This window comes from Limanda limanda, chromosome 3, assembly GCF_963576545.1.
Source record: "Limanda limanda chromosome 3, fLimLim1.1, whole genome shotgun sequence".
Classification (NCBI taxonomy): domain Eukaryota; kingdom Metazoa; phylum Chordata; class Actinopteri; order Pleuronectiformes; family Pleuronectidae; genus Limanda; species Limanda limanda.
This window is the reverse complement of record NC_083638.1, coordinates 6,143,382-6,156,030: the sequence shown is the minus strand read 5'-3', so window position 1 is coordinate 6,156,030 and position 12,649 is coordinate 6,143,382. Positions and strand designations below refer to the sequence as shown.

Sequence of the window (12,649 nt, the reverse complement as noted above, 5' to 3'; positions counted from 1 at the left end):
CTGAGGGATTTGTGTTTTGTATCTCCATCAGTTCTCCATGCCCATCAGTTCCTGCCCAGCGAGTACGCCCTCAGCATGGTGTCATGCCGTCTGGGAAAAGACCCGTCCGTGTATTTTATCGTCGGCACCGCCATGGTGTACCCAGAGGAGGCCGAGCCCAAGCAGGGACGCATCATCGTCTTCCACTACACCGATGGTCAGTATCCAGGTTTCTCCTTTTGCTCTCTCTGTGTTCCCCAAACAAACAAAAACCCAAATGCACTTTTCTTGTCTTGTTCCTCCATCTTGTCAGGAGGGGTCCATCTTGTCCTGTTTGTCCTCTCATCCGGCTGCTTTTACTTTGCTCTGTTTATCCTTCACCTGGTTTCATTTTCTCCTCCCCACTCTCTGTCTCCTTTTTTTTCCACTCACGGACACTGTGTCCTACCTTGCTCTTGCTTCCTCCCTCACTTAATCATTTTCTTATAACTTCTCATCAGACTTTCCTCCTCTCACCCCTCCTGATTCCCCTCATTTCTTTTCATACGGCCCACTCCAGGTATATTGCTTGACTTTAATTTGTCCTCCCATGGCTTTTTTTATTCTCAGCTTCTTACTCTGAATGCCTCGCCGACCCCTTTTCTCCACATCTCTCTCAAAACTGTTGACTAGCACACCATGCACCCTGCACCATTCTTGTAGGTGCTGGTTTAGTTTGGCCCTGAGCGTGTAGCACTGTGAATGTTAACTCTACGCCGTCTGACGATGTGCTCTTCTTTCCTCCAGGTAAGCTGCAGACGGTGGCTGAGAAGGAGGTGAAGGGAGCCGTGTATTCTATGGTGGAGTTCAATGGCAAACTGCTGGCCAGCATCAATAGTACAGTAAGTGGTGCATGATGGGGTCTGAGTTCTCAGCGAGGTATACAAAGCACTTGGCTTTAACTTTACTTAACCGCAGTCATCCTCATATGCAATACGAGGGAACTCCTGCAGAGTAAATCTAGCTTGAATATTAAATTAGCCTCCAGGTGCACTTTGAAGTAAGTTCATCTGTCAGATTCTATATTTTACCGCAGACCTCTCTGTCAAAAAGTCATAAAGAATTGTAAGTACAATTTAAAATCTTTCTTCCCAGCCCTTGGAAAGTTCCTGATGTAGTGTGTCTTTAAGTGAAGCTCTCTCGTCGTTTCTTTTCCACTTTCCACCTGAAAAGACCTGGTGTTACCATTTGTCCTGAGTGGTCAGATCTAAGTTCAGGTCTGAAAGCTCTCAAATCTGTCCTCGGATCACTCAGACGAACGGTAACACCAGGGGCCAGGTGGAGGTGAAGAAAGACAGAATGTTCAGTGGTCACAGAAGTGATATCATTAATAAAAGATAATGCACTGAGTGGTAACGTGTTGCTGCTGCGGTTGATGAAGTTAAAGCAAGTGAGAGTGAATATGACACAGAGGGAAGTGCCTGAATTAAACAAGCGAGAGGCTAAAAGCAAGTTTCTCATTGGAATTGAAGAAGAAACTATATTTTTTCGGAGCCATTTGTCAAGCAAATGAAAATAGTTTTTCCCTCCCCTCTAATATGAGTGTGTGACTAATTGATTGAAAATTTGGCTCGGAAGAGGCCGTGTCCAGCATTTCTTTCTTTCCTTTTCCTGACATTTTATCGGACAAATAATTATGTCTCATAGTTTGGATTCAGATAATGTAATTTTCACCTGAATCCAGACGTTATATTTTCTCTTTTTCAGTTTCTCTTCTAATTACTATCAATTTTCTCAACCATTACAGAGTCTGGTCCAGTAGAAATTCTCTTTTAGTTTCATACTCTGATGTTTTTTTTTCTTCTCATCAGTGAGTCAACCTCCGGATGACTTGTCTGCTTCAACTTTCCTTTCTTTGATTTCTTAAGAAGCATGTGATCTGCTGAGGAAGAAAACTGCCTCCTCTGTCAATTCAAAGGTTCACTACATAAATAGATTTATCCTGTATGGATGCTGTGTGAAATCACTTGACATACAGTTTGAAAGAAACCGCTTCCCCCCCCCCCCTAAGGTCCTGAGATGCTCCGCTCATCCACATCGAGCTATAGATAGATTAAAAGGATTAAAAGCTTGAAAAGGCGGCTTTCTCTTAATATATCGACAATCAAATAGACATGGATTTCCTGTTTCCGTCAACTCATCACACAGCGTTCACTTCCTGCCACCTCCTTTCTTTAAAGCTCGCCACAGTATTATGTTAAAATTACTTTTGGCTACAAGCAGTTATTTTCTCATATGACATATTTAATTCAAAACATTAGTCACAGATTTCGGTGTTTTATTTTGGTGTCAGTTTCTTTTATTCAAGCAGCTAATTTCTCGAAACCTAAACTCACTATGACGCAGTGAAGTTAAACAATCGTTAAGGTCTAATCCATCATGGGGGTGATTTCAATTTCCCCCTTGACAGCCGCCTCAGGAGACCATCATGCAGCTCGGTGCAGAGCTGTGACATTAGTCACTTGTGAAACGACTTCATAATATACTTGTCAGTGAATTCATCGACTGGACACACTGACATTTTCTTGGCTGTAAATGGTTAAATTCATCGCTGTTGCTTGTTTAAACTGCTTGAAAGGCTTGGGAACTATTCTGACTTGTAGGAAATAATCTGAATACAATGACCTCATCGGGGAAAACTGAGGTAGATTTCATAGGTTATGGTCCCATGGTCCCACGCCGCTTCATTAGTCATGTAACTAGGTGTTTTGAAGGATGAAGTTACATATTACGCTTAATATCATGTCACACTCTGTCCCGTACGTCAACCAGGGAGCATCGTGAGTCAGGATTGATCAGGATCTATATTCATTTTTCTTTGGGGAGGAAATAGATGTTATAATTAAGGCCACAAAATAACCTGATGCGTTCCAGGTCTTTAAACGTTTCAGGAGGTTCCGCTTTATCTTTAGCAGCAGGTGCTGGTGGTAATATAAAGAGTAAAAGTAAGAAGATGAGGACACACGGTTCCCTTCAATTCAATTAAGCTGCACCAAATGTCACACAATCATAGAGATCAGTTCCCTTAATACATATTTAATTAAGATCAATAAATGATTCCCTGGGAAATCAGCGACAATGTCAAAACACGCACTTTCTTGAAGAAAGTGGAAAAGAAACTCTCGGATCCATCCCAACTTTTAATGTTTAACCACCTTGGTTGGAAGTAATTAATTCAAGAACTAAGAATTAAAGATCTGGAGTAGATAAATATGTAATACAGGCAGGATTCTTCCTTTTAAGTTTAATAAAAAACACACAACAAACATTTGTTTTGTGCAGCACTGTGCAAAGATTTAGCCCAAAGTGCTTCACATGAAAGGGATTAAGATGAAGAAATAAAACGGAATACAACAACAAAGAAAAGATGGAACGTAAACAATAAAACAATGAGGCGTCTGAAGAACATTTGATTGGAAAAAAATCATCAGAGAATCAAAGACTAAAAATGTCAAAGCCCTTCTACATGAAATACCACATTAAGACGAAAGCCCTCTGAAAGAGATCAACTGAACTCCACCAGCTCCAACTTTTGTTTCTTCTGTTTACCTTAAAGCACATTTAACATTGCTGAGCCCACATGATTTCATGATGTCAAATGGAAACTAGTTATATCCAGAGTGACACCCACCCCCCCTACCACCCCCTCCTATCATTCATCCACCTTACAACCCTTTCTTTGAAATTGTGAAATGGTGCAAAGCAGTCAGTGTAATTAGCCGTTAAGTGTTCCTGCAGTGTGACGTCCGATAACTGGGACTCTTTAATCAGCGCCTCACGCTCACTGAGGCGGATCATATCCAGAAGTGATGAAAGCAAAACGCCCGGTGCCCATTCATCCAATTCTGCCAGAGCTAATTGCTCTGGAACGACTTCTCACCTCGACGGTTTGTTTCAGGTGCGCTTGTACGAGTGGACGGCTGAGAAGGAGCTGAGGACGGAGTGCAACCACTACAACAACATCATGGCCCTGTACCTGAAAACCAAGGGGGATTTCATCCTGGTGGGAGACCTGATGAGGTCCGTCCTGCTGCTGGCGTACAAACCCATGGAGGGAAACTTTGAAGAGGTGAGGTGTGGGAGAGGGTGGAAACCAACGAATCCCAGAGGTTAAACGAGCTGAGCCTAGTTTTCCGTTTGCTCTCGACTGGAAGGAATTAAAAACTCAAGCAAAGCTGGAGCAGTTTGTAGCTCGGTTTCCTTTTGGTGTTTTTATCCACACAACTTGTATTTGGTGCATGAATATTTTCCCTCCGTGTTATACCTGACATATGCTCAACATCTCATCCCTTTGATGAGCCGAGTGTAAAATTGATTTGCAGAGATGAAGCGATTTGATGGGTCCCGCTCACGGCTGCACTCCTGCTGTGCTGCTGTGCTCATTGTGTGAGAGAGCAAAATAATCAATTTAGAAGGAGAACAGGCTTAATTTTCTTACTTTTTTAAAGGAGACATATTATGTACGTATTCAGGTTCATTATTTTAATTTTGGTTATGACTTTATAAAGGTTTACATGCTCTTATATTGAGAAAACACATCACTTTCCTCATGCTGGGTGTAACAGCGGCCAGAGCTTCAATGTTTCCTGTGGGGAAGAGGAGCTCCCTTTACCACAGACTGTGGACTTTTTAACTCCACAGGACTTTTACATTCATGAATGTTATGTACCAGATGAAAGAAAAACCTGCATAAGCCTCATATTTTTCCTTTAAAACCTTTAACCATTGAAATTGCCTTATTTATACATTTCAAACCATTATTTTTCCGAAAGAGCAGCTATGATGAATATTTATTGCCTCCCTGATGGATCCTTCTCATTCTGACAAACCCACAGATTTTTCTCAACCCATATCTGTATTGGTTCATCTCAGCTCTGTGGGGCGTTGGAGAATCTCTCAGAACAGTGTTTTGGTTTTCCAGCCTGCAGCTTTTACTGGTTTAGTTCGTCCACTCTGCTCCCATCAGCGGGTTTTCCCAGACGCAGCATGCAGCTGTTTGCAGCTAAATAACTCTGAAAATCTGTTTCATGCTACCTGGCCGGCACCAAATGGCAGACTTGTTTTAAGCGAGTGGCTGCTGAGCAGAGCAGATATTTCCCCTTTGGGAGACTGAAAACAGGCCAAAAACCTAATTTCTTAAACTGCTAATGTAGTTAAATAAAGAACAGGGTGTAAACAAGTTCACTGTTAGAGGTTAACGTGGTGGTAATATGTCAGGGTTGTGTTTACAGGTTTTCTCTGCTTCTCCTGCATAGCTCAAAACACGGTTACAGGTTGAGTTGGGCATTTGGAAAACACACTAATTCATTAGTTATATGAAAAGATTGATCCCCGTCTCATCAGTGTGGTAAATCCCAGTATAAGGCTGGAGTCAGTAACCAGTAGTTAGTTTAGCTTCGTCCACAAAAACACACCATGTTTGTTTTTCCGTTGCTCAGATCGCTCGTGACTTCAATCCCAACTGGATGAGCGCAGTCGAGATCCTGGACGATGACAACTTCCTGGGAGCCGAGAACGCCTTCAACCTGTTTGTGTGCCAGAAGGACAGGTGAGCAGAGCCGCTAATCTTAAAGTAGAGAAAAACTGAGGTCATTCAACCTTTCCCATCATCATTATTCTCCCCTGAGCTGCTCCTCCAGAGCCGAGAGAACAAAAGGTTTCAAAATAACCTTCAACGTTTATCCACTCAAATCCACATTGGGTCATTAGGAGGCTACACTGACTCCCATGATACTTATAAGAGCCGCATCTTTGATACTAATGTGATGCAACAGCATTGTCCTTGCATTTGTTTTGGAAATCATGAGTCAGCCGGGCTGCATCTCTCATTGTGGTCATGGTTATCACACAAATGTTGATTTCAAGGCAGAGATATGGCCTGAAAGTGAGTGTATTACATATATGCCACCGCTAATTATGAGCCTAATACGTCAGGCTGGACCACTCAATGCTTTTGACCTTTAGTTTTGTATCACATCTCTCTTCTTGTTTCTCTCCACTGTTCTTCACCCTTTTATCCATTACCTCTCCGTCATTCCTTGACCTTTACCAACGTCTCTCATATCTTTGGCCCTCTTGTTTTTCTTCTGCCTAATCGATCACCCCTGCCTCCCAACACTTCCTTACCTGACATATTTTTCTCTTTGTTTTCACACTTCTACCGCCAACATTTTTGTAATTCCTCCCCTTCATCTCTCCCATATTTTCCTCCCACCGCCAGCGCTGCCACCACAGATGAGGAGCGGCAGCACCTGCAGGAGGTGGGGGTCTTCCACCTCGGGGAGTTTGTCAATGTCTTCTGCCACGGCTCACTGGTGCTGCAGAACCTGGGAGAGAGCTCCACGCCCACCCAGGGCTCGGTGCTCTTCGGCACCGTTAACGGCATGATTGGTAGGAGCACGGACAATTTAACACTCACACAAGCATTTATACACACACAAACACACACAAAAGCACAAAATATTGCTGCAGGTGAACACTCGCTGTGTTACACCTCAAACCATGAGCTATGAGATCATTTTGGGAATCATGCTTATTAAGTGTGACGGCTTATCTCTATCAAAAGCTGACAACAGCTTGTAGCACCTTAAACAATCGTTAATTAATATGTCAGTTTATTTAATAACAACCAAAAAATCCAATAATCGGAATTGTAGGCCTCAAAGTGTCTTAAATATGTTAAAATAGTAATTCTTATGTTTAGGTAAGTCTTGATTATATTATCATTCAGTTTTCTAATGTCTCTCTGTAATAAACTTGAAACAAGCCCATCGTGGAGCTGATAACTTCAGTCCGGTAGGAATTTAAGACTGTGGATACTATCTCTGTAGTTTGTCAGATAACGTGGTGTTCTGAGGGGGTTCTCCATCCGGCTGCTTTACCTTTTATTCAATTATGGATGGAAGTAATTCTGGGAAGTATTCTGAGGTCTATAAATTCCTTCTTATTGGTCTTCAAAAGTCTTAAATTGAACTTGTTGAAACCTAAGCCGAGCTAACTGAGAATCATTCAGTCTTTTTATCTTGTTTTCAAAAAGTCTTGCTATTCCTTTAAATTCTTCAGTTTTGGTATTGCCCCTGGATTCTCTCCTCCAGGGCTCCTTGATCCAATTCCATTCAACTCTAATAGCATCGAGCCGCACACACAGTTTTATTTCGAGCTTTTGAGACTTCTGCCTGCAACTTGACTCACTGAAGATGCTCAGGATTCACTTTGTGCAGCTGAAAAAATTTTGGAATTGAAAAATTACTGGATTGTCCCTGCAGCTCAGGATAATCCACTGACATCTCTGTGAGCACTTCTGTTTAACTTTAGGCAGAAAAGAGTTCACAGTGAAAAAGGTAAACCCACTTATCAGTTCCCAGTGACAAAACAGCTTTATAGTAAAAACAAATACATGTATACAATAAAATCTAGTTTAAAAACTCATGAAAATGTTAATATTTATTCATTTAATGCCGGAAAGTAATGATAAATATGAGAATTAAGATTACATCCACTATCTGACAAATCAATGAATTATAACAGACACAGTTCTCATTTCAAGCTTTTCCAATAATCATCTGACGGCAGCACAGAGACGTCAAACCTCTGTCAAAAGCATTTGTCCTAAACTAATGTTTTCCATTTCTGCAGGAGAGTGAGACATCTCAGTTTTTCACCTCATTACTTTAAACTGGTAACTTAAAGCCTGGCACTAATGATGGCCGAGATGAAAAACAGGCAGTGTGCATCATTTGGACACAGCAGTGAATTACCCCATGCGCTGGCACAGCAGCACATTGCATCACCTCGACGCCCCCCTGCCATTCTTTAAAAAGTCTCCGAGGGAAGTTTAACAGGAAATGAGAACCACTGTCGCACAGTCCACTGAAAACTTCCCGCAGTCGCCCCGTAAACCAAAATGGTCTTCGGTGTATAATGAAAGAAAAATAGCCCGGCTAGTCTTATCGTTTGTTTGATGGTCAGATAGATTAGAAGTTTCTCAAGAGAAGCTGTAAAGTCGCATGATTATTCTGCCTGAAAGGAAGTTGACAAACTTTAATAACCCTGTTAGAAAAAAAGGTGAAGTAAACGGAAAATGTCATCTAGGGTTTAAAATCATTTTACACAAACTCAGAGCTATTAACTTGTCTTACGTGTTACAGGTGAAAAGATCGTTTCATATTACACTGGGATAAACAATCTATCATGAATCGATTCTGATAAAACTTAGATCATATGCATCTTTATTCAGGTAATTGATTCACATGTTACTTTGCACCAAGGTACTTTTGACTGATGACAGAATAAAAAAGAACGAGTCGTTTAATAAAATAAGTTACGATCATTGACAACTGAAGCAATCATTCAAATAATTGATTATTTTGACGAGTTACTCGATGAAATTATTTATTTATGTAAAAATGACAAACAGCTTCTCAAACAATTCCCTGATATGATAAACTCAGGATCTATCATCTCTGGGATTTGGACTGTTGATTGTGTAAAACAAGCCAATATGTAATAGAGAGAATATTGCCAGAAGACATAAAACAACAGATAATGCAAATTAAAGGGTTCTTGTGTAGGATTCAGCGGCATCTAGTGGTAAATAACGAAGTGGCGCTAATTCTCCGATACTGTGCCGTTAACCAGCTGCAGAGGAAGATTACACGTGAGATAATATGCGAGATCCAAGTTTTGGCGATGGAACTAAACGACTGAATCCATTAATCCAGAAAATCAGTAATAATAATTAAAATGATTTGTCGGTTGCAGCCCGACCGCCGTCCTGACTGTTCCTGGCAGTTTGTCCCAAAAGTCCAACTCTTGTGCTGCTTCGTGTTTAGTGAAACGAGCTCCGCATTAAAACTCAGTGCAACTCCTTGTGCTGTCAATTTCACTGGAAATTATTTCCCCGGAGCATCGGAGTAATGCACTCACTGTCACGGCCGTTGCATTTTTAGCGCAGAGGAAAGCACGCTGCGCCCTCAAAGCTCTGGGATTCCACGATTATACTGGGAAATGACTCACTAAAATAAAGCAATTTTGAAAGGCCCCTGAATAATTAAGTATAAATATCAGGCTACTTTACTCCCGTTATAGTGCCAGCATACAAACATGAAATCTGCATGAGGAGGATTGCAGTCACACTAATGATCTTTTCATTTATTTATCGTACAGGTTTTTGTGAGTCCACGACTTCCTTCCCCCAAGAAACCAAAAGTGTTTATCGAGTGCAGCACTGTTGCCTGATATAAATGTGTGTGTATGTGTGTGTGTGTGTGTGTAGGTCTGGTGACCTCCCTGTCCGAGGGCTGGTACAGTCTCCTCCTGGACCTGCAGAACCGCCTCAACAAGGTCATCAAGAGCGTGGGCAAGATCGAGCACAGCTTATATCCTTGTTATGTACATGTGGACACTCGCCATCTGGCTCCGCCCACTGGGGTCGACTGGTCGCCTGTAAACCAGACAGTAAAGGTGATGGGAGTCACTGTAATTGGCTCTGAAGGGGTTTGATGGAAGTGTCATGTATGAACGGGTTTCTATGTGTTTACTCTACAACGTGATCTGATTTGATTTGCTACTTTAGAGGTCAAATCTTAAATCAAAGTCCTGCCTCCTCCATGTTAGTAGGTGGGACATTGACCAAACTATATTTTCTGGATAGCGAATCAATTGGAGACACATTGTCCCTCTTTACTGGACTACTTATAAAGTCAATGTTAAATAGAGTTGATGAGTGATATTTCTGTAAAATAATTTCATTCGCAATTATCCCAAAAAGTCTGTGATATTTTAATGATGGTTTTGATTTAAAACCTGAGAAACAGAATTAATTGGACAACTAGAGGTTTGATTGCACTGAAAGTCCAAATAAATCAGAGGGGTTTTTGTTAAGCATGTTTTATTAAGAGGTTTCAAATATAAACTTGATTTTTCCATCTAATCTTGTTAAGCTGCAGTTTACACACCAGTTTCCAGCAGAGCCAGCTCTGTATTTCATCTCACTATCACACTCCATCAGCCGTGTGGTCCTCTGCACACTGCTGTTTTCATTACACCTTTTTTTCATCACGCTGAATATTAGCCGGCTGCGCCCGAGGTGAAATATTTGATATTGTACCTGAAGATCGACCCTCGGGCGCAGCAGCTGCCTTGTATTGATTTTCCTTGACTGCGCTGCACCTGGAGGTCCTTCCACACCGAGAGGAAGACGGAGCAGGCCACGGGATTCATCGACGGGGATCTGATTGAAAGTTTCCTGGATCTCGGCCGGGCTAAGATGCAGGAGGTCGTCAGCACTCTGCAGGTAGGAGCTCTTCTTCATCCACATCAGCACCGATTTTAGAACCGGATGAAATGTGAATTTAGTCTTTTTTTCTGCACTTTTTCTTTATCCCATGAGAAGAAATATCCAGACTGAGGCTTTTGAGTATTGTGCGAACACGACAGTGATTCATCCTCCTATTTAACAGGCATTAAAGGCAGCTTACTCAACAGCTCCCACTGCCAGCTTGGTGTTGCCGCCGGTGTTGACCTGTAATGGGCACGAATACGATAGTTAGTTTAATAACAGGGAGGCCTGAGCTTGTTGTTAGAGCACTGGGCCAACTGGAGCATCTGCTTAAGAGGTGATGTGAAACTGCTGCTTTCATTTGTATTTTTGACTCAAAGCAACATTGGACCGTTTTCACGAGTCGCTCCTGAGTGGGAACAGGGCAGAAGTTTCACGGCAGAACAGGTGGCTCCGCTCTTTGTTTACCTGCCAGAAGAGATTCTGGCAGGTAAACAATTCATTATACGCAGCTTTGAGTATGTCTTCACTCACGTTGCTCAAATTGCAATTTAGAAAGAAAAAAAAAAATCCCTTTTTAGCTCTGAAACAAAGACGATTATCTGTTTCCCTGACAGGAGAAGAGGATAAAAGACAAAACATTTGAGCCAGTCGTTTGCCATGAAAATTCCCTTTTCTATTTGGGTTTTGCTATAAAAAACAACTGTCTGTACAACATCAGAAAACAGTGAGAAATCTCCATTTCCTGAAGCTCAAGGTTGATGAGAACACGCAAATTGTTTTGTCTGATCAAATCGTAAAATTCAAAGATATAAAATTGACTGTTCCGACGAGAACAAGCAGCAGAATCTCTTGTTTGAGAAGATAAGTGCATCCTCCGCTCTGATGCTGCCTGTTCGGACCGGACTGTTTGTTTGCAGCCCAAAATACATTTCTGGAATTATTCGATAGAATACACTGTTTAATGTTACTGCAAATTGATTAATTGTTTCAATTGGCTACTTGATTAATTGACTAATCTCAGCAGCTTCACTGAAAACGCCATTAAAACAAAAAATAAGGGTTTCATCATTAAAGGCTTCATTTGCATCAGGTTGAGTTGCAGAAAATTAATGACATCAATCCACTGGAAACCACATTTTACTGCTTGTGCCTGTGTGTTTGTTCCTTTAATGTGACATCAGTGATCTCTGCTGGGCTCAGTCTCGGCAGCGGAGGCTCATAGTTTGGTTCGATTGCAGATCGATGACGGCAGCGGCATGAAACGTGAGGCCACGGTGGACGAGGTCATTAAGATCGTGGAGGAGCTGACGAGGATCCACTAACGTTACTGCCACCCGGATCCCCCCCCACCCCATCAACCCCACCCCACCCGCTGAGTGAGAGCAGAGTCACGAGGACAAAGTCTCTGCAAAAAAAACGTCGCGAAAGAGAATGGATTGTGGTTTTTGCAGATTTGTAAATAATTATAAATAAACAGTATGTGCATGTTCGTCCTTCAGACTTCAATGATAAGTCGACTGCTGAGACCCTGAAGGTGCTGGACCACGAGTGCAGCACTCCTCCTTCAGACGAGTCTCGAGGCGAAGTGCGTAAAAATCCTGTTCGGACAACAGAAAGACCAAAGTCAAGACATCGGTCTGAGTGTGTTGGAGTTTGTGTGCGTATGTGTGATTGCGTCTGTCCCCGGAGATTTTCCTCAGTAAAGTCCTCTGGTATATTTGTGACAGTTACTGGCAGGCTAAAGGTTCGATGACCCCCCCCGCCCCCCCACAGCTTAAATCTGACACCCAAGTTATTGTTGAAGTCTGGAGTGAAACACACGTCTGAGAAACAAATTGAGGAAATTGTAGATTTATAGCTATTTTGTCTGTGTGATGTTTTCTTTGTCTATTCTAATAAATTTGCTTTAGTACTGGTAAACACCTGAGTTTCACTTTGTCTCTGTTCCCACCTTTAAAAAACCAGTCTCCTCTGCTTTTATTTAACGTTTAATAGTCTCTTAATTTGTGTAGTTTTGCTGATTCAGGGAAATGGATTTATAACATTATCAGTTAGTTGGTCGATCTCTTAATCTTTCAACAAATATTTATGGATTGCAATAAAAAATTTGCAGCAGATATTCATCTCATGAGTCCTGATGAATTTATCGATCTTCTGAATATTTATATTTCAACATCTAACAGATATTTCATAGATCCCAGATGAATCCCACTGACTTTGATGATCCTGTGATTTTCAGCCTAAGTTCTGGTGTTTGGCTTGATGAAGATATGTTCTCACCGAGCACCTTTCATAGACATTCATGGTCACTAGAGGATGAATTATAATAACATCTTTCACCTTATGCCA

At 41.7% G+C, this 12,649-nt stretch overlaps 1 protein-coding gene across 1 annotated transcript in view; it reads left to right on the top strand.

Moving 5' to 3' along the window:
- Window positions 1-12,220, top strand: part of ddb1 (damage-specific DNA binding protein 1) — a 38,634-nt gene extending 26,414 nt beyond the window's left edge. Inside the window, exons 20-27 of the mRNA XM_061068208.1 lie at window positions 32-196; window positions 766-860; window positions 3,917-4,087; window positions 5,457-5,566; window positions 6,239-6,408; window positions 9,293-9,395; window positions 10,189-10,312; window positions 11,539-12,220. Of these exons, the coding sequence (XP_060924191.1) occupies window positions 32-196; window positions 766-860; window positions 3,917-4,087; window positions 5,457-5,566; window positions 6,239-6,408; window positions 9,293-9,395; window positions 10,189-10,312; window positions 11,539-11,622 (1,022 nt within the window). The 3' untranslated portion in view covers window positions 11,623-12,220. The remainder of the gene's footprint in view (window positions 1-31; window positions 197-765; window positions 861-3,916; window positions 4,088-5,456; window positions 5,567-6,238; window positions 6,409-9,292; window positions 9,396-10,188; window positions 10,313-11,538) is intronic.
- Window positions 12,221-12,649: the final 429 nt, after the last annotated feature.